The sequence below is a fragment of the Scyliorhinus torazame genome, chromosome 5, assembly GCF_047496885.1.
Source record: "Scyliorhinus torazame isolate Kashiwa2021f chromosome 5, sScyTor2.1, whole genome shotgun sequence".
NCBI classification, from domain to species: domain Eukaryota; kingdom Metazoa; phylum Chordata; class Chondrichthyes; order Carcharhiniformes; family Scyliorhinidae; genus Scyliorhinus; species Scyliorhinus torazame.
The window spans coordinates 275,100,117-275,122,485 of NC_092711.1; the positions used below are offsets into that span (position 1 = coordinate 275,100,117).

Below are 22,369 nucleotides of genomic sequence, written 5' to 3' on the forward strand. Positions count from 1 at the left end.
CACAGACAAGCAGCTAATTGACACAGAGAACAGGACATGACCAATCAGCAGGCAGGACACTCAGGGGTGGGATATGACTATAAAAGACACAAGGCACTGACACTCCACCTCTTTCCACTGATGAACATCTAGAGAGTCAGTCAAGGGTGTTGTTACAATCTCACACCTCCACCACGTGGCTAAGTTATTATACTGAACCACCGGTTCAGTCAGACAGAGTAACCACACTTACGTTAGCAGAGAGTTGAACTCACAGAGAACTGTGCTATTAGTTCAATAAACCTGATTGAACTAACTTCAAGGTCTGGAGTATCTTTTTGATCTAAGCTGCATCCAGTTGCAGCCAGTGTTATACCAATGTACCTAACACGACAAGAGTGTTCCTGCTTGAGAAATGGTCAGTCAAATCCCTGTAATTCTAGAACTGATTGCATGCAGTGTGGGATTGGGGGATTGGGTTATGGGTACGAGGTTGTTGGGGGGCTTGTTGGAGGAGGGGTTTGCGTGAGGTTGGAAGGGGTGTTGGGGGAAAGGTTGGAGGTGGGTTGGGGGGAGATTAACTAGGGTTGAATTGATTCGTAAAAGCAGAGACTTCTTTGTAGCCACTTTCCTAACATCTGTTGATTGGTCTGTGATTAATTATCCTTAGAGAATCAGCATTGGGCTTTCAGTTTCCCCATTGCTATTGTTGGGCTGCCTAATGCATGTAGATGCAATGAATGAAAGAGAAAAGCTACATTTGTGCAGCCCCTTTCATAATGTCCCTGTGATGATCCCCATGAGGACCACGGTTGATTGCTGACTGATGTCCTCCTGGGCTTTGTAGAATACGGGTTGCCATGGTGATTGGGCAGAGGCCTGCCCAGCTGGGCCTCGTTCGCGGGACCTTTAAATGTAGCTCCCAGACCCGGATCGGTAGTTCCCGATAGTCCAGGGCTTGGATGTTTGTTTTGTGTGCCGTGGTAGCGGCTTTGTTTTCGGTTTAAAATAAATTGGTTTTGCCTCTCGCTCTGTGCATCCTGGAATTATTACAATCTCAAATCACTTTACAGTCAATTAAGTACTTTTGAGTTGAAGTAACTGGTATAATGTAGGCAATATTAGCAAATGGTGGAGCAGGCTCAAGGGCCTTAATGGCCAGCTCTTAATATATATATCTGGCTATCATTCTGGGATGAGATGAGCTGGGCTAGATGGCTTCCTATCCATAATTATCTTGCAAATAGAAGGTGAATCGTGGCTGGAGTTCTGCTAATTTTGTTGCTCATGAAAGTTTACTATGAGCAGGCTTTGTGGGGTCAGATTGTCAGGACAGGAGTGTGTACTGGGTTCATATTGAATCAGAAACCTGTTTTGCATCGCACGGGGTTCTCAAGTGTCTTTTCCATTGACCTCAATCTTGTCCTTTTGTCTACCTACCTATCATCCCACTATATCTTGGTACGTTTTGTGAGTTATTTGAGGTATTGAAATATTGTGATAAAGTTGTTTTGCTTAGTAGATTTAGAATATATATTGCAGTGAGAAGCAGCAATCAGCAGAGTCCTCAGACTGACTGATCAAGAAACACAGATACAATTCAGTCTTTGTCCCCTGGCCTCTTAAATGGACTCTGTTGCACAGACACATCTGAGGGCCCAGTTACAGGAAAAGCACTAGAGCCCATGACGTCTCTCCATGGCTGTGCCTGGAGGTTACAGTCACTAATCTATTGTATCAAATTGGTTGCACAGGTTATAATTTAGTCTTCTTTTTCTTGTTTCGTGCTGATAGTTTTCAATTCTCCATTGGTTTGTATCTAATGAATAAAATATATCACACGATATCTGCCAAGAAAATTTATATCAATAAAATAAAATTTAAACAGAGCAATGTAAGGAAATAATTAATTTCTTGGCCAGAGGCCGCACTGCTTTGGAAATCTCAGGAATGCAATGTTTAGTTTTCTCATCCATTCAGAATTCTCAGCTGGTACGGGAATTGAACCCGCGTTGCTGGTCTTGTTCTGCATCACAGACCAGCTGTCTCGCCCACTGAGCTAAACCAGCCCCTCAACCTAACTCAGAGAGTGCAGGTACAGTCCTGTGACTTGCTGGTCAACACTTTCTTGACAGCACAGCTCCTCATGGGGATCACCCGTTGAAACAATCAGTCCTTAAAGGAAACTTGTGTTTATAACTCTAAAAGAAAAGAAAAGGCCGAAGCAGGTGATTAAGTCCACATTTAGAGTTTGTGTGAAAGATATTTTGAAGTATTACCTAAATGCAAAATGATTTGAGTGACAAGGTAGAATACAATCTAAGTAAGCAAGATATTCTTTAATATTGTTACCACTGCTCTGTCTAAATGAACATTGGTATTGGCTTAGTACTAATAAAACTCTGTAGAATCTTCCATCGAAAATAGCAGAGGTAATGCAAGAGTGGTGCAGATGCTATAATGTTCTTTCCGAGTGCCATCTAGTGTTCAGCTAACAATATGCAAACCATCCATTTGAGTGTTTTAATCTCTTACTGATAATGTTGTAAGATTTACAATTATACTGTAAAGGCCTGCCGTTTGCGACTTCCTGGTTCGCGTTTACACTTACCCGCACTTTGTACTTTGTACACCGCATCGGCCATCGCGTGCAGAATGTTCGCTTATCCGCGATTTCTTCTCCCTCTCCTTTCCCCGGGGAGACAGAAGTCATGACAGAGCAGCGACTGGAATGGTTTCAGCTGAAGGGCAGCCCAAATGAATGGATTAACCTGGAAATGTCCGAATCGCCAGGTCAAGAGCCGGCCATTTGCTGGAGGCGGGATTCTTTGGTCCCATTGACAACGCACCGCATCCCGCGGGTTTCCTGGCAGCGTGGGGTGGCTTCAATGTGAATTACCATTGGTGTGGATATGCCGGCGTTGGACTGGGGTGAGCACAGTACGAAGTCTTACAACACCAGGTTAAAGTCCAACAGGTTTGTTTCGATGTCACTAGCTTTCGGAGCGCTGCTTCTTCCTCAGGTGAATGTCTACCTCTTCATTCACCTGAGGAAGGAGCAGCGCTCCGAAAGCTAGTGACATCGAAACAAACCTGCTGGACTTTAACCTGGTGTTGTAAGACTTCGTACAATTACCATTGGAGCAGAGAACCCGCCACCAGCGAACAGTTCGCTGTCTTCCGCCGCCGGGAAACATGCGGCTGGGAGGCTGGAGAATCCTGTCCACCGGCTCCATTCAATTTTGAATCTTCACCGATGTATTGCTCAGAGGCTTCCCCTTCTATCATTTACAGGAACTGCACCACAATACTGCCCAATCCAATGCTGCTCTCACATGGGTGGAACCTATCTAATTGACTCCCATTCAAAAGCAAGTTCCCCATCCGTGATTTTGCCATTTGTGAGATTTCGCGGGAATGTAATCCCCAGGAATGGCAAGACTTTCCTGTACAGAACTTTATTGTTATTCTGTTAAATGTCTTGCTCGACCACCCAAGCAATAAACTGCAGAAGTCCATTGAAGTCCTTTTTAAGTAGATAAACATAGTTGCCATTTCGTGTAAGGGGAGGTAAAACAAAAATTTGATGAATTACCTGTTAGTCTGTTTTTTTTTATGGAGTTGATTGAGGGTGGCCGGGACACCAGAAAAACTCTCGCTTTTGCTGCAAACAGTCCATGAGATCTTCTAAAAAAATATTTTGTATTCTCTTTTTTCACATTTTCTCCCAAATTTACAGCCAACAATAAACAATAATCAGTAACAAATGAAATGCAATCCCCATATCAATAACAACAATCCCATCCTCCCACCAAACCCCAGACATTAGCCCACATGTTAACATAAACAAATGACAAAAAGGAATCAGGAATCACCCATAGTCACCATCAACACACACAGCCCCCCTCCCCCAACCTCCCAGCCCCCAACTCCCCAAATGTTCGATGTGATCCAATTCTCAAAAGTGCACAATGAATAAGGCCCATGAATTGTCGAACCCCTCCATCCTTCCCCTCAGTTCAAATTTGACCTTTTCAAGCAAGCGTCAAGAATTCCAGCAGGTACCCCCGCCACGCCAGGGCACAGGGTGGAGAGGTTGATCTCTACCCTAACAGGGTCCACCTTCTGGCGATCAACGAGGCGAAGGATACAACATCTGCCTCCGCACCCATTTCCAACCCTGGCTGGTCCGACACCCCGAATATGGCCTCCCGAGGGCCCGGTTCCAGTTTCACATGCACCACTTTAGAGATTACCCTAAACACCTCCTTCCAGTAATCCTCCAGCTTTGGACAGGACCAAAACATATGAACGTGGTTTGCGGGGCCTCCCCCGCAACGTTCACACACATCTTCTACCCCCTCAAAGAGCCGGCTCATCCTTATCCTGTAAGGTGTGCTCTATGCACCACCTTCAGCTGTACAGCCCCAACCTCGCACACGAAGTGGAGGCGTTTACTCCTGGAGCACCGCACACCAGAAACCCTCCTCCATACCTTTTCCCAACTCTTCCTCCCACTTTGCCTTGATCCCTTCTCGTGGCGCTTTCTCCTCCTTCAAAATAGCCCCGTAAACTGCTGATGCTATCCCCTTCTCCAGTCCCCCTGTCGTCAGCACCTCCTCTAGCAATGTGGAAGCCGGCTCTACTGGGAAGCTCTGTATCTCCTTTCTGGCAAAGTCTCAAACCTGTATGTATCTAAATATTTCCCCCTGCTCCAGCCCATACTCCGCTTCCGCAAAATGACCCCCAAGAAATAAATCTTTTAGTGTCCTAATTCCTTTCTCCTCCCATCTCCGAAAATTTCCATCCCACTTCCCTGGCTCAAATCTATGGTCCCCCCGAATCGGCATTTCCCTTGACCCTGCCCCCAACCTGAAGTGCTGTTGAAACTGCCTCCAAATTCTCAACAAAGCTATTACTACCGGACTCCCTGAGTATCTCCCCGGGGCCTCGGGAGCGGCGCTGTCGCTAGCACCTTCAATCCTGACCACCTACCCAAACTCTCCTCCATTCTGACCCATTGGGAGTCAACCCCTCTGACCCAGCTCCCTACCTTCTCCACATTCGCCGCCCAGTAATAATACATCAGGTTCGGAAGACCCAAACCCCCTGCCTGCCTTCCTCTCTGTAGTAGCACCTTTTTAATTCTGGCCGCCTTCCCTCCCCATATGAACGAGGTAATCATCCCTTCAATCTCTCTAAAAAATGCCTTTGGCAGGAAAATCGGCAGGCATTGAAAAATAAACAGGAATCGCGGCAGCACATTCATTTTAACTGCCTGTACCCGACCCGCCAGTGAAAAAGGGAGACCATCCCACCTTGCCAGATCAGCGTTCACCCTCCCCACCAAACTAGAAATGTTGTACCTACAAAGCCTCCCCCCAATCTCGAGCAACCTGCACCCCCAGGTATCTAAAGTGACTCTCTGCCTTACGGAATGGCAGCCCCCCCCCCCACCCATGGCTGAGACACCACAAAATATTCACTCTTGTCTCGATTTAATTTGTACCCTGAGAAAGACCCAAACACCCAAAGCAGCTCCAGTATTCCCCCTATTGACACACTAGGTTCCGACACATCAAGTCATCGGCATATAAAGACACCCTGTGCTCTATCCCCCACCGCACTATCCCTTTCCATTCCCCCGAACTTCTTAATGCGATGGCCAATGGCTCAATCGCGAGTGCAAACAGCAGGGGGGACATAGGACATCCCTGCCTAGCCCCACGGTGGAGAGGAAAGTATTCTGAGCTGATGTTATTTGTGTGGACACTCGCCCTCAGCTCCTTATGTAATAGCCTTACCCAGTCCACAAATCTGGGTCCAATTCCAAACCGCTCTAGAACTGGCATCAAGTACCCCCATTCGACCGGGTCAAATGCTTTCTCGGCGTCCAGTGCCACAACCACCTCTGTTTCCTTTCCCTCCAACGGTACCATAACCACGTTCAATACCCTCCTCATGTTCGAAAAGAGCTGCCTCCCTCTCACAAACCTCATCTGATCTTCACCTATCACCTTTGGGAGGCACTCCTACAGCCTACCTGCCAGTGCCTTCGCCAATATCTTTGCGCCCCTGTTTAAAAGTGATATGGGCCTCTCCGACCCACACTCCGTTGGATCCTCATCTTTCTTAAATAACAGGAAATCGATGCCTGCCCCAAAGTTTGTGGTAACACCCCCTTTCCTATCGCCTCCTCAAACATCCCCACCATCAGCGGTACCAGCTTATTTTTGAATTTTTTATAATATTCCACCGGAAACCCATCCGGCCCCGCCACCTTCCCCGACTGCATCCTCCCAATCACATCTTTTATCACCTGCTCCACTATCGCCACCTCTAATGTAGCCGTGTCCCCTCCCCTAACCTCGGGTACTGCAGCCCATCTAGAAATTCCTGCATCTCCCTACCTCCCCCAGGTGGCTCTGACCTGTACAACCTCTCATAGAATTCCTTAAAGACCTTGTTATTCTGATCTGGAGCTACCACCAACTTCCCTGTCCTGTCCCGCACCTCGACAATTTCCCTTGCCGCAGCCTCCCTACGGAGCTGACCCGCCAACATACGGCTCACCTTCTCTCCATGCTCGTAAACTGCCCCCCTTGCTCGCCTCAATTGGCATACCGCCTTCCTGGTAGATAGTCGGTCAAAGATCGCCTGGAGTTCCTCTTTTCCAACTGTGCTGGGTCCCTATCTTCTGCATGTCTCCTGTCTACCTCCAGCATCTCATCTATTATCCTCTGACGTTCCAACTTCTCCTCTTTGTCTAGCCTAGCCTTGAATGGGATCACCTCACCCCTCACCACCGCCTTTAAAGCCTCCCAGACAACCGCCTTTGACACCTCACCTGTGCAGTTAAAACCTACATGTTCCTCGATTACTTTTTCAATTTTGTCACAGAACCCTCGGTTCCCTAACAGTCCCGCATCTAACTTTCACCCTGGTCTCTGTCCCATCCCCTTCTCCAGTACAATATCCACCCAATGCGGAGCATGATCTGATATTGCAATTGCCGATACTCCGACCCTTACCCCAGCCAGCAGCGCCTACCCCCTCAAAGAGTCGGCTCATCCTCGCCTTTGTGAGGTGCGCCCTATACACCACCTTCAGCTGTATCAGCCCCAACCTGGTGCACGAAGTTGAGGCATTCACCCTCCGGAGCACCTCACACCACAACCTCTCCTCCATGCTCTCTCCCAACTCCTCCTCCCACTTTGTCTTAATCCCCTCCAGTGGTGCCCAGAATCGCCCCATAAATCGCCAACACCACCCCCTTCTCCATTCCCCCTGTTGTCAGCGCCTCCTCCAACAGTGGAGGCAGGCGCCACTGGAAAGCTCTGTATCTCCATCTTAGCGAAATCCTGGACCTGCATATACCTAAACATTTCTCCCTGCCCCAACCCATATTTCATCTCCAGCTAACTCCATTCATTTTCAGTGCGAACGGATAATCCCAGCTGCGAGGGTAGATAGAGGTTTTTAGTGGTTATCACTAGACTTGGCAATTATTGACCAGTCTTCCACATTCTACCCTCAAGGAACTGGGACCATCAAAAACTATGCCATGCCATAACACCCACCAAGTCAAATTCACACATTGGACAGGGTTTTCTGGTCCCACCCACTGTGGGCTGTTTTCTTTGCAGATTTTGTCAGTGGTGGTTTGCCATTACTCTCCACTCTCAAGGGTAGGGTGAGGAGGCAGGTCCCCAAATTACCTCAGCCAGAACACTCCTTAAAAGGTACCACTTTGACCAGATTTTTGATCATCTGCCACAATATACCCTTATGAAATGAAATGAAAATCGCTTATTGTCACAAGTAGGCTTCAAATGAAGTTACTGTGAAAAGCCCCTAGTCGTCACATTCCGGCACCTGTTCGGGGAGGCTGGCATGGGAATTGAACCGTGCTGCTGGCCTGCCTTGGTCAGCTTTAAAAGCCAGCTCATTAGCCCTGTGCTAAACCAGACCCCACGTGAATAAGTGTCAGATTTTCGGTGCAATCGAATGGCCTCGTCGTGCCTGACTCAGTCATGCGACAAGGCCATTATTACAATATTCGTAGAATCATGGAATCATAGAATTTGCAGTGCAGAAGGAGGCCATTCGGCCCATCAAGTCTGCACCGGCCCTTGAAAAGAGCACCCCATTAAGCCCACATCTTCACCCATCCCCGTAACCCAGTAACCCAACCTAATCTTATTTGAACACTAAGGGCAATTTATTATGGCCAATCCACCTAACCTGCACATTTTGGACTGTAGGAGGAAACCGGAGGAAACCCACGCAGACACGGGGAGAATGTGCAGACTCCGCACAGACAGTGACCCAAGCCGGGAATCGAATCTGGGACCCTGGAGCTGTGAAGCAACTATGCTGACCACTGTGCTACCGTGCTGCCTCGGAATGCCTCGTGAGATCTAACAACATCTCGTGATACGTTGCAATCTGGATCTCTCCCTCTCTGGCGAAACAGGACTCTGTTATTTGCTCGTTAAATCACGCCCTTTGTTTCACAACGCTTCTGTGTTGCCCATTGAGTCATTGGGTGAAATCTAAGGATCCGGCTCACCAAACTAGGGATGCGACGCAACCGGTAAATCACACGAGAGACCTCTCGCAAGATTTACCCAGCTCGCTACGCCTCGCGGGATCTAACGTGATCTTGCGAGATGTCGTGATCTGGATCCCGCCCACAATGGGCTGGACACAGATTTGTGTATTCATGTGTGCAATAGGGCTCATTTAAATATTCACCAAGGTTACCGAGGCTGCGGGATCTAACACTCACACCTCAGAGTCCCCAAGCAGGCGCTGGTTAGCACTGGTCTCCAAAAATGTGGACCAGATGTACCAGCACTTGGGGGGTTCTCCCAAGCAATCAGGGGCCCCTGGGTGGTCGGGCTCTGGGCAGAGTGGTACCCTGGCATGCCCAATGCCACCCAGATACACTGGCACTGCCAGACTTGCACCCTGGAAGTGGCACCTGGGCACCTTAGCAGTGCCATCCTGGAATGGGCACTGCCTGGTTGGCAGTGCCAAGGTGCCTGGGTGATATTTTGCCCATGCCAGGGATCGTGCCCGATGATGTGCCACCTTTAGGAGACGGGGGTGGGGGGGGTGGGTGGACGATGAACCCCTTATAGGTGAGTTGGGGTGGTCTGGAGACTGCAGTGAGGGGCAGTCTCAAGCTTACTGGTACGCGGGTATCATTAGTGCAGAAAATGGGACTGAGTGCAGCCTCAGTGGGCCGTTCCTCACCGAGGCGCCGAAATGAAGCAGAGTCCCATTCGATCGCGAGGTCATTCTCAGCACTGCTGGTGCCGGCTAGCACTCGGTTCAATGCACTCAACATGGGACTCCTTCATTTCTGTTAAATTGCGTCCATTTTGTAATGTTGCCAACTTACATTTATATAACACCTTTAATATTCTGCATCTCACAGCCCTTCATAGGCTGTCAGTATGATACGGAGTCACATAAGGAGATATTAGGTAAGATGACCAAAGGTTTGGGCAAAAAGGTAGGTATTGGTAGAGAGATTTAGGGAGCGATCCCAGATGTAGGGACCTAGGCATCTGCATGCCCACCAAGCAATTATAATTTGAAATGCACAAGTGATCAGAATTGGAGGTTCTACATAAATACAAGATTTGTTGTGGATTGACAGATGTAAATTTAGCTTCACATCTCCAGTCCTAGGTTGGTGCCAAGCACATTAATATCTGACATTGTGCAGCTGAAGTGAGTTTCTAAACTGGGGACTGCAACATGGGGTGCTATATTTAGAATAAGCAATGCTGCATTGCAGTTTCCTATGTCACACTATCTATAACTGGTTGATAAAGTGGCAAAGGTTTGGCAGGCCCATCACACTTTGACCTGAGCAGCACCACTCTCAATTTATCTGGTCTACTGGATTCCCACAAATTTCACAGAATGTGTCCCTCAAAATTTTCAGTGTCATTCTTTTCTGTAACATAAATTACTGATGTTCGAAATGAGGGTTTAAAGGATTTTTTTTAAAGTTGAAGAAAAACAGCCTTTGCAGTATCAATCAAATTGACACTTGAATTTAGGTTGTACATTTTGAGCATGCAGCATCTCTTTTTTCCAGAATACTGTTTAATCAGCTGTATTCATCACCAGTTTAGCCCAGTTGGCCGGACAGCTCGTTTGTGATGTGGAGGAAAGCCAGCAGCGTGGGTTCAATTCCCATTCTGCTTGAGGTTATTCATGAAGGCCCGCCTTCTGAACCTTGCTCCTCACCTGAGGTGTGGTGATCCTCAGGTTAGATCGTCACCAGTCAGCTCTGCCCCTCTGAGGGGAAAGCAGCCTGTGGTCATCTGGGATCATCATGCTTTTACCTTTATTCATCGAACATTCCAGCAGTTTCTGTTCAAAGCTTTAAAAAAATTAGATGACACATTTCACCAACTTCGTTCAGAGCTCAGGGCTAAAGAGCTGGCTTTTAAAGCAGACCAAGGCAGGCCAGCAGCACGGTTCAATTCCTGTACCAGCCTCCCCGAACAGGTGCCGGAATGTGGCGACGAGGGGCTTTTCACAGTAACTTTATTTGAAGCCTACTTGTGACAATAAGCGATTTTCATTTCATTTCATAAATTTAGATCAACTACTTTTAACCAGAGAGGCTTTTGTTTAATTAACAAACACAGGTTGTGTGTGTAGAGAACTTGCACATGTGAGAGAAAAGATGAATCATATAGCTTTCGTTTTGTGCTCTTTAAAATTCAGAAAATGTATGAGGTTGAAGGAACAAAAAGTAATAAGTGTTCCTTATTGTGATTGAATACAAGATAGTAGTCATTATTTCCAAAACAGTTAGTATCAAAACCATCTGTCACGTGGATGCGTGAAAGATCCAGCATGGTCACTCAGGTTTGGATGTAAATTTTAAATTAAGCCAAATATTATATGGATGCCAGTAGAATATTAAGACAACTCTTAGAGAATAAGTCTCATAAACATTAAACCATCAATATCCCAATTAGCTGCTAATGGTCTCCAGGATTGCACAGATTAAACTCTCTTCCAGCATGAATCATTACCGCTAGAGAAAAAATTATCGAGAGAAAAATCAGAAAGAAAACACTTGTAAACATTTCAGGTTGTGGAAGGGATGGACAGTTAAATGAAACATTTTTTTTCAAATGTAATGTTTTGCATATGTACTTTGGAGAAATATTAGTAAAATAATTGAAATTTACACCCACAAGGTCTCTGCGAAGGAAAATGTAGACGGGCTGCCTCATGACGAAGGAAATGGGAGATTTGAAGACATGTGCAATAACCAAACAAAAGAAATTTGCAGAAAGCTACCACACCCTGTGTCAGATTGTGGTCAGCTTTGCAACTGGCAGTGTGTGATCCCAAAAGATTACTCCCCTGCTATAGCAGAGCTCAATGTGAGGTCCAGAATGCCAGCAGATTCACCAGGAATTGGAATTTGTGGCCACTCTTCACCAGCCTCCAGAATAAAGCTCAGAAACAGGCGTGCCAGGCAAAGGCCATTCTCTGTGATAGATGGAACAACTCTTATTGAACATTGTGAGAAGACAAGCAACCTTCATCAAGTAAGATTTGACTCAATTATTAGTTCTTATTTGAATGTCCTCGGTCTTAGATGTTTGAGAGACACGCAGCAAGGTCATCTATTCCTTTTAGTTTTTCAAGCTTTCTCTGTTCCAACTTCTTGAAGAAATTCTTTGGAATTTAGCAGAAAGTGACTAAAGCTAACTGCAAGAATAAGCCTTATATTGAATAAATTTGTGTCCACTAATAACCCTCTTGACTTGCATTTACCTATAACTTGCAACTTTTCTAACAATGTATTATATATACAATCTATGTCATTGTAGTATTTTAATGTAGATCTGTCAGTCATATATTTCAGCATTGAGTACAGATATTGAAAACTTCACTCCTGTAGCATTGCAATACACTGAGCAGAAAGGAAATTGTTGTAGGGAATGTTTTGTTTAATCTCCTCTGAAGACCTATAATCAATAATATCGCCACTAAGAGCTGGTATAGCTCAGCGAAGAGCTGGTTTAACTCAGTAAGAGCTGGTTTAGCTCAGTGGGCTAAACAGCTGGTTTGTAATGCAGAACAAGGCCAGCAGCGCGGGTTCAATTCCCGAACAGGTGTCAGAATGTGGTGGCTAGGGGCTTTTCACAGCAACAAGAAAAGATTATTATTATTTTGGCATTGTCCACTGTTGTGTTAACTCATACAGCCCCGAAAACCCCAGATTTTATTCCTGGCACGTGCTGAATCTGAGACAGGTAGAAGTTGTTGTGCTTCAATTAACCACAGCAGGGTGAGGGAGGAGTCAATCACCCAATGTTTCTGCTCACAATTGCATCTGATGAACCGTGCTGGAAAGCTTTGGTAGCCATTGGATGAGAGGACAAATGAGATTCACCAATATGTCCTCAATACTCAACAGCTTGCTTGTGCTTTATTTATGCTCATGCATGAAAGGTGTTTGCTTCGTCAGGTTACCAGCTGGCTATTGATATCCATGGAACTGGAGCTCCACGGGTGTTCGGATCTTCCGGAAAGGAGAGAATAAAGCAAGAATAAAAAATTCAGACATCCCGTTGAATTCCCAATTTGAAATGTCATTGTTGGCTTGCTCAGTTTAAAATCCTCATCCTTTGATCAATTCCTCCATGACCTTGGCTTCACCCCCACCCCTTTATCTCTGTAACTTCTCCAGCCTTACAGATCTCCAAAATATCTGTGCTACTCCAATGTCTGACCTCTTATGCATCACTGATTTTAGCATTCCATTGGCAATGCCTTTAGCTGCTTGGGCCCATTAGCTCTTGAATGGCACCACTACACATCTCTGGCCTACTACCTTCCTCTTCTTCCTTCTTTAAATCAGTGCTTAAAACCGATTCCTTTGACCAAGATTTTGCCATCATCTAATATATTATATGGCTTCTGTTACGGTTCCAGTTGGTGTTATAACTGGACAGAAGATCCAAGAAGGAACCATGGCTCAAAAGACCATGGGGCGGGATTCTCTGACCCCCCGCCGGGTCGGAGAATCGCTGGGGGGCGGCGTGAATCCCGCCCCCGCTGCCCGCCAAATTCTCCGAAGGGTGAAAAGTCGGCGGGGCGTCAATCGCGCCACCCACCTCGTGACCCGTGGTAACGTCGGCGTAAATCAAAACACCTTTTTAACTGCGTCAACCAGTGTTGATGGTTGGCGCCGTCCAGTGTGGAGGTAGGTCACGGCCTGGGGGGTGGCCACAGGAGAGGTGATGGCGTGCCGCAGTCTGTGTCTGTGGGGGAGAGGTGTGTGTGGGTGAGTGTGCGGTGGGGGTGGGGTGGGGTGGGCTTCGGGGGAGTGCTGGGGAAGGGGGGGGTGAGTGCCGACGAGGGGGACGGGGGGGATGAGTGCCAGGGCCGGGGGAATGAGTGCCGGGTACGGGGGGATGAGTGCCGGGGACGGGGGGGGACGGGGGGGGGGGGGTGAGTGCCGGGTAAGGGGGGATGAGTGCCGGGATGGGAGGGGGTGAGTGTCGGGGACGGGGGGGTGAGTGCCGCTTACGGGGGGATGAGTGCCGGGTAAGGGGGGATGAGTGCCGGGTACGGGGGGGGGGTGAGTGCCGGGTACGGGGGGATGAGTGCCGGGTACGGGGGGATGAGTGCCGGCTATGGGGGTGTGAGTGCCGGGTACCGGGGGTGAGTGCCGGGTACGGGGAGGCGAGTGCCGGGGGTGTGGGGTGAGTGCCGGGTACGGGGAGGTGAGTGCCGGGGGTGTGGGGATGAGTGACGGGTACGGGGGGATGAGTGCCGGGTACGGGGGGGTGAGTGCTGGGTATGGGGGGGATGAGTGCTGGGTACGGGGGGGTGAGTGCCAGGTATGGGGGGATGAGTGCCAGTACGGGGGGGGTGAGTGCCGGGTACGGGAGGATGAGTGCCGGGTCCGGGGGGGGGTGAGTGCCGGGTACGGGGGGATGAGTGCCGGGTACGGGGGGGGTGAGTGCCGGGTAAGGGGAGGTGAGTGCCAGCGACCGGGGATGAGTGCCGGGTACGGGGGGATGAGTGCCGGGTACGGGGGGATGAGTGCCAGGTACGGGGGGGATGTGTGCCGGGTACGGGTGGGTGAGTGCCGGGTATGGGGGGATGAGTGACGGGTATGGGGGGATGAGTGCCAGGTCCGGGGGGATGAGTACCGGGTACGGGGGGGTGAGTGCCGGGGGCGTTGGGATGGGTGCCGGGTACGGGGGGGTGAGTGCCAGGTCCGGTGGGGTGAGTGCCGGGTACGGGGGAATGAGTGCCGGGTACGGAGGGATGAGTGCCGGGTACGGGGGGGCTGAGTGCCGGGTCAGGGGGGGTGAGTGCCAGGCCCGGGGGGATGAGTGCCGGGTACGGGGGGGTGAGTGCCGGGGGCGTTGGGATGAGTGCCGGGTACGGGGGGGGGTGAGTGCCGAGTACGGGGGAATGAAAGCCGGGTACGGGGGGGTGAGTGCCGGGTATGGGAGGATGCGTGCCGGGTACGGGGGAGTGAGTGCCGGGTACGGGAGGATGAGTGCTGGGCACGGGGGGGGTGAGTGCCGGGTACGGGTAGGTGAGTGCCAGGGACCGGGGATGAGTGCCGGGTATGGGGGGGGATGAGTGCTGGGTACGGGGGGATGAGTGCCGGGTACGGGGGGATGAGTGCCGGGTACGGGGGGATGAGTGCCGGGTACGGGGGGATGTGTGCCGGGTACGGGTGGGTGAGTGCCGGGTCCGGGGGGATGAGTCCCGGGTACGGGGGGATGAGTGCCGGGTACGGGGGGATGTGTGCCGGGTACGGGTGGGTGAGTGCCGGGTATGGGGGGATGAGTGCCGGGTACGGGGGGATGAGTGCCGGGTCCGGGGGGATGAGTGCCGGGTACGGGGGGATGTGTGCCGGGTACGGGTGGGTGAGTGCCGGGTACGGGGGGATGAGTGCCGGGTACGGGGGGATGTGTGCCGGGTACGGGTGGGTGAGTGCCGGGTTTGGGGGGATGAGTGCCGGGTACGGGGGGATGAGTGCCGGGTCCGGGGGGATGAGTGCCGGGTACGGGGGGATGAGTGCCGGGTACGGGGGGATGTGTGCCGGGTACGGGTGGGTGAGTGCCGGGTACGGGGGGATGAGTGCCGGGTACGGGGGGATGAGTGCCGGGTGCGGGGGGATGTGTGCCGGGTACGGGTGGGTGAGTGCCGGGTTTGGGGGGATGAGTGCCGGGTACGGGGGGGTGAGTGCCGGGTCCGGGGGGATGAGTGCCGGGTACGGGGGGATGAGTGCCAGGTACAGGGGGGTGAGTGCCGGGGACGTTGGGATGAGTGCCGGGTACGGGGGGGTGAGTGCCGGGCACGGGGGGGTGAGTGCCGAGTCCGGGGGGATGAGTGCCGGGTACGGGGGGGTGAGTGCCGGGTACGGGGGGATGAGTGCCGGGTACGGGGGAATGAAAGCCGGGTACGGGGGGTGAGTGCCGGGTATGGGAGGATGCATGTCGGGTACGGGGGAGTAAGTGCCGGGTATGGGCGATGAGTGCCGGGGACGGGGGGGTGAGTGCCGGGGAGGGGGCGTGCGAGGGCAAGGGAGTTTGTCCGCCTGGCCAGGTGCCATCCTCCAACAGTCGCACCCGTGCAGCCCATGCCACCTGGCTGGGGGGAGGGGGGTTACGGGCAATGATGACATGTCGTCGTTCCCCCCCTCCCCCGCAGGCCGCATGTTTTATGATCAGCCAGCGATTTTGGCCGCTATGGCGGTAGCCGCTATTCTCCATGTTGCCCTGGAGGAGGAGGAGGAGCGTGCCAGAGAGGCGGCGCAGGCTGACATAGAGGAGCATGCCGCAGAGGGGCAGGCGGCAGCTGCCCAGGCTGGAGGGACACCCGCCCACAGGATGTGGAGCAGGGGGAGCACCTAGTGGAGGAGGAACATGAGGAGGAGGAGGAGGACGTCGCGGCGCCACGGCAACGGAGGCACCCAAGGAGGCCCCGTGTGTACCGGCCCCGGCTGTCGTACCAGGACCTCACGGACCGGGAATGCTGGAGGAGACTCCGGATGAGCCGCAAAACCGTGGCACACATCTGCCACCTGCTGGCACACCTGGCACCGCGTGGCACTGGGGGCGGACATGCTCTCCCCGTGTCCGTCAAGTTTACGGTGGCCCTGAAGTTTTATGCCACGGGGTCATTCCAGACGCCAGGTGGGGACATGTCCGGCATCTCGCAGACATTGGTGCATCGGTGCATCCGGGCAATGACAGACGCCCTATATGCCTTTGCGGACCGCTACATCCACTTCCCTGTGCACCGGGCCAGCCAGGTTGCCCGGGCCGTGGGCTTCTCTGCCGTGGCTGGGTTCCCCATGGTCCAGGGCGCGATCGATGGGATGCATATCGCCATGTGGCCAGCTGCAGATAAGAGGGCCGTGTTCACCAATAGGAAGTAGACCTATTCCATGAACATCCAGGTGGTCTGCGATCACCGCATGATTATCCTGCACGTCTGCGCCCGGTACCCGGGAAGTGGACATGACTCATACGTGTTGTCGCGGTCTTACATCCCCAGCATGTATGAGGGACGCCACCCCCGGCTGAGGGGCTGGTTGCTGGGCGGCAGTGGTTACCCGTTGCGGTCGTGGCTGATGACGCCTATAGGGAGGCCACAGAATGACGTGGAGAACCGCTACAATGATGCCCATGCAGTGACAAGGGGTGCGATAGAGAGGTGCTTTGGCGTGCTCAAAATGCGTTTCAGGTGCCTGGACCTCTCTGGGGGCACCCTCCAGTCAGATAGGGTCGGCTGCATCATTGTGGTGTGCTGCGTCCTGCACAACATAGCCCAGCAGAGGGGCGATGTGCCGCAGGCAGAGGAGGGGGGAGTGGAGGAGCAGCAGGAAGAGGCGCAGTCCTCCCCAGATGAGGGGGATGGGGGCAATGGTCAGGACAGACGGGCTAGACATGGGCGGGTGGCTGTCCACCGTTACCGGCTGGGCCAGCGGGCACGGGACAGGCTGATAGCCGCCCGCTTCACTGGCTAGGGGGCGTGGGAATCGGCGAGTATGGCCACATACCGCACACTATGGCAACACCCAAACACCCCCCCACCCCACCTATCCACACACCCAGCATCCTCAGCCCCCCCAACCACACCCACCCCACCCGCATGCACACCACCCCTCCATTGCAGATCCACCTGTGGCACGACGGCCGGGCTCTCACGGGCGCCGGTGGAAGCATGTCTATTGCAGGCCATGGAGGATGATGACAACCCGCTCTACGATGAGCTCCTGGCTCCACATCGTTGGACGATGTCTGACCCATGGCCACAGTACCACCATCCACCCGGACCATCCCTGCATGCGGCTGTGACACTGCAGCGCACGGTCCCGTCCTCTGCCCGGGGGGATGGTGAAGGTGGACCAGGGGGAAGGGGGCAGACTCACCTGAGGCCGACGTAAGACCACCGATCACACATACACTGGCGCTCAACGTACATGACACCCCCGCACGCTTCGGACAGAGCACAAAGGCAGCTTCTGTAGGTGTTAGTGATTTTAATAACAAACAGTGCATACACGTGCCCTAGCCCCTAAAACACGTATGTGCCCTGCACCCGTGCCAACTTACTCAGTGTCTAATTGTTTGGCCTTACGGGCCATTTGACTACGTCTACGTGGTTCCCCAGACGGTACAGCAGAACTGGAGGTGGACTCCTGTGATTCCTGCCCTCTGACTCGGGATCCCTTTGGCGACCGTTTCCTGGGGTGTCTTGGCCTAGATGGACCAGGCTGCGGCCCGGGCGACTGGGATGGCGAGCTGCCAGCCTGTCCTGCCCGTTGCCCACCCGATGCACCTGGGACGGAAGGGGTGGGAGTCCGAGGTGCTGCTGTGTTCCTGGACCTCCCCTACAGGGGGACCATGGACGGGCGCCAGCAACTCCTCCTCCCTCGGGTTTCTCTACATGGGTCGGGGGTGTGAACGGACCGGCCATCCGGCGCCCCTCCGACACCTGGCGCTGCCAGTCCTGGAGGCCCGTGCTGGTATCGACAAGGGTCTGCAGGTTTGCAGCCATGGAGCTCAGGGAGTTGGCCATCCCTGTCTGTGACTGTGCGACGCCGGCTAGCACATGGGCAATGGCACCGATGCCCTCAGCGATGGCCTGCTGAGACTGGGCCATGGCCTGCAGGGATTTGGCCATTGCCTGCTGAGACAGCACGGCCACGGCGTTGAGCGCCTCTGCCATCTGCCGCTGGCGCTGGCTCATGGCCTCCTGTGAGAGGGCAGTCATGTCCTGGGCCATAGACGCCGCCTGCACGGAAAGCCCCAGGCCTCGCAAACCGCTCCCCATGTCTGACACCGTCACACCCATTGCCTCCACCACGGACGCCACCCGTGCGGTGTCAGCCTGGGTGGCACGCATGACCGGCACCACTCCCAGCTCCTGGACACGGGTGATCTCCTCCACCTGCGAATGCAGCCGCTGCAAGCCGGCCGTCACCCTCTTCTATCGTCCCAGGTTCGCTGGTTGCATCGGGGCTATTGTTGGGTGTGGTAACTCCAGGAACCCGGGATCCATCTGGGCGGCAGATGTTCACTTGCGCCAGGATGCCCTCCGACCTCCCGGCCCCTCTGCTGCTCCTACCTCCACCTGCTGTACCGGGACGGCTGTGTTGTGCGCACCAGTGAGTGTACCAGACGCCTCATCACTAAAGTGCCCAACCGAGGTGTCTCTGCGATGGTGGAGAGTGTTGGAGACAGCAGTGGCATTGTGTCGTGCGCATCGTCCAACTCTGAGTCCATGGTACTTTGGGGTGGCGGATCGACTCCACCCATCCACTCTGTGTCACTGTCCTATATTTCGGTTTCCTGGGTATGGGTCTCCTGGGTAGGGGTCTCCTAGGTAGGGGTGTCCTGGGTAGGGGTCTCCTGGGTAGGGGTGTCCTGGCTAGTGGTGTCGTGGGTAGGGCTGTCCTGGGTAGGGCTGTACTGGGTAGTGGTTCGTGGCTCGGCTGCGATGGGGGCCTGTGGCTGCCCCCATCGTCGCTGGATGGCATACACCTGCGTCGCCGCACCCGCATGAGACGGGGGCGTCGTCTCCCTATTGCTCCAGGTCTCGCCGTCTCCCGTGGTCGCCCTGGGGCATCCTGCGGGTGTCGCGTGCCAGAGGGTCCGGGTCTCTCCGTCTCCCGTGGTCGCCCTGGGGCGTCCTGCGGGCGTCGCGTGCCAGCGGGTCCAGGTCTCTCCGTATCCCATGGTCGCCCTGGGGCACCCTGCGGGCGATCGGCATCTGCAGGGATGGATGCCTCGACGTTTGCTCCTGCGATACACAATGAAGCATGCATGGTGAGACACACAGGCGGTGATCAGGTGATATGGGGGAGGGGGGATATGGGAGAGGAGGGATATGGGGGATATGGGGGAGGGGGATTTGGGGGATATGGTTGAGGGGGGATATGGGGGAGGGGGGATATGGGGGAGGGGGTATATGGGGGATACGGGATATGGGGGGATATGGGGGAGAGGGGATATGGGGACGGGCTGTCGGTGGCTCACTTGCTGGTGCCCCCCGACCTCTGCATCGGCAACCTCCCGGTCCTCAGGTCTGCCAGCCAGTTCCAGGGCCCTTTCCTCATGTACGGTGAGTGGCCTCTCATCAGCTGGCCTCCCTCCAGTCCTCTCATGCTCCCTATTGTTGTGTGCGCGCTTCTCCTGTGGGGGGCGGGTGGGTGGCAGGGATACAAGGCAACAGTGTTAGACAGGTATATGAATGCACGCCATCGGTTGCGCGTATAGTGCAGAGGTTAGGGTTAGGGTTGGTTTCACCTGGAGGTGTGCCGCACATCGGGCAGGAAGTGGGGGGGGGGGGACGACTCACCCTGGCTGCCCTGACGAGGTCGTTCACCTTCTTGTGGCACTGGGTGCCTGTCCGTGGTGTCAGGGCCACAGCGGTGACGGCCTCTGCCACCTCCCTCCACAGACGCCGGCTGAGGCGTGGGGCGACCCTGCGGCCGTGTCCGGGGTACAGGGACTCCCTCTTCTCCTCCACTGCGCCCAGGAGCGCCTCGATGTCGCGGTCCTGGAACTTCAGGGCTGCGTGGTGGGCGGCCATCTTGTCGGGTCTTCCGGGGTGGGGGGGCGCGTCTTTTGAGCCATTGTGCCATGTGGCGTCAATGACGCCGCATGGCGTCACTGTCCATGTCGGGTGACGCCATCGCGAATGGCGTCACGTCGCTGCTAGCCCATTCGGGGCCGGAGAATTTGCGTTGTTTGGGGGGACCCGGCGCCGGAGTGATCCGCGCCGTTTTTGGCACCGGGTCCCGGACATCGCACCAGTTTTCAGAGAATTACGCCCCATAACTTTTACTTAATTTTAGAAAACATGGAGGAACAAAGTCACAGGACCACTGTGTAGTTTTAACAGCAAGAAAAAACATTTTGAGATGAAAAGTTTGATTATGATACAAAACCTCTTTACTCCTCCCTTAGCTATCCAAATAAACGGATTTAAAAAAGAAATAAGTTTAGAGTACCCAATTATTTTTTTTCCAATTAAGGAGCAATTTAGCGTGGCCAATCCACCTGACCTGCACATCATTGGGTTGTGGGGTGAGACCCACGCAGACACGGGAGAATGTGCAAACTCCACATGAACTGTGACCCGGGACCAGGATCGACCACGGGTCCTCAGCAGTGTGAGGCAGCAGTGAAAATCAAATATACACAGATTTTAAGGTCAACACCTTATAACTTGGGCTATAATTGTCTCAGTAACACACAGTCTCTTTCAGCACAAGTGCATGCTCTGGCCAGACATACACCACTCTGAACCCAAGTGAATTGCTGTGCATTTCTCCTCAAAATCCCCCCAGATTATTTTTATACTGTGCCACTTTGTCCCTCTGAACACACGAGGGATTTCAAAGTCGGCCTTCAAAAAGACACACTTTCAAATATCCTTTTAAACAATGCTTTACCTCAGCTGCTTCCATCAACAATTTGCTTCCAGGTTTAACACCTTCCCCTTCAGAATTCCTTTATCTTCACAATAGATTTAACTGTCGATTCCCAGTCTGTATTAAGATGGCACCAAACTTTTGATTTACCTCTGAAGTCTACTTTCCCATTTAAATTTAGGTGCTGCAGCTATCTCTTTAATTCAGAACACTTTATCTGCTTTTCCCTTGAATTCTCCTGAACAGTACTTTGTTCAACTTTTTGGTCACTGCTCCCTAACTTCAGTCTTCCTAAGGCCATCTTTCTGTCCGATTTCCCTGGTTGTCTGGACTTGATCTGGTTCTTTCGGAAATCTGCCTTTTTGCAGTCCCTTTGTCCTGTCCAGGTTTTCACCTGGCAAAGCTGAGAGATGTTCACTCCTTGGCTTCCTATCTTCAACTGCAATATATCTAGCTCAGAACTAAACACAAAAAAGCCTACCTTAATGATGCCTCTGGTTGCTAAGCAATGACTTTGACTTCTCCAAGTTTTTATTTACTTTTCACGCTGTAACCTCTCTAAGCACAATAGAAGCACATTTTGAACTAAGCCAACCTCCACACATACAAATACCTATGTCCAGCATGAATCTAACTATAGGTTTTCCCTTCCTTAAACCGGAACATTAAATTAAACCTACTTAAAACTATATCTTCTTTCCAATATTTAACAATACAAATATAAATCTACCTCTGTTTTCCTGATACTTGGTGTTAAATTTTGTCTGAAACAACTCATATGAAGTGCCTTGTGATGATTTTACCACATTAAACAAACTATAAAATTGCAAGTTGTTGTTATTGCTATTTAAAATAAACTAGGATCTACAATCGTAAAGCATAGCCTTTCAAAATAATCTATTCACTTTAACATAAATTGACGACTGAACTATAATAGTCACAGTTTAAAGAAAATGAAATGTGACTAAGCTTCAAAAGAGATGAGGTCATGGATTTGCCTAGCAACAGCAGTAAAACGAGGCGAACAAAACATAATAGGATGCAAGATGTCAGCAACAGGTAAAAATCTGCTTGTAGACAGCAGTAGACACTATTCAAAAGGCCTCATTTATATGTATCTCTCCCAATAACGAGATTAGGAGGGTGTTTAAATAAGAATCAGGTGTGAATCTGAGGCGAAACAGCTTACAGATGATTGGGAAGGTCAATGACGTGTACATATGTTAGTGTATAGTCAAGGAAGTTGATAGGGGCAGACAGCTGAATACACAGAAGATATAATCAAAAAGGAACAAAGGTATAATTGACCAGGCCTTTAGAAGCCAGGGAAGCAGCAGTCTCAGAAAGCAGACAGGCTAGTTTCCAGCTACCAAGCCTGAAAACTAGTTTTCCAGCTCGCAACCTAGAAGCCAGTTTACAGCA

At 52.0% G+C, this 22,369-nt stretch overlaps 1 protein-coding gene across 1 annotated transcript in view; it reads left to right on the forward strand.

Annotated features, from left to right (window-relative positions):
- The window catches only part of LOC140418117 (uncharacterized), a 97,746-nt gene that overhangs the window by 42,742 nt on the left and 32,635 nt on the right, over positions 1–22,369 (forward strand). The window contains exon 2 of the mRNA XM_072501532.1: positions 11,217–11,573. Coding sequence (XP_072357633.1) covers positions 11,217–11,573 — 357 coding nt within the window. The remainder of the gene's footprint in view (positions 1–11,216; positions 11,574–22,369) is intronic.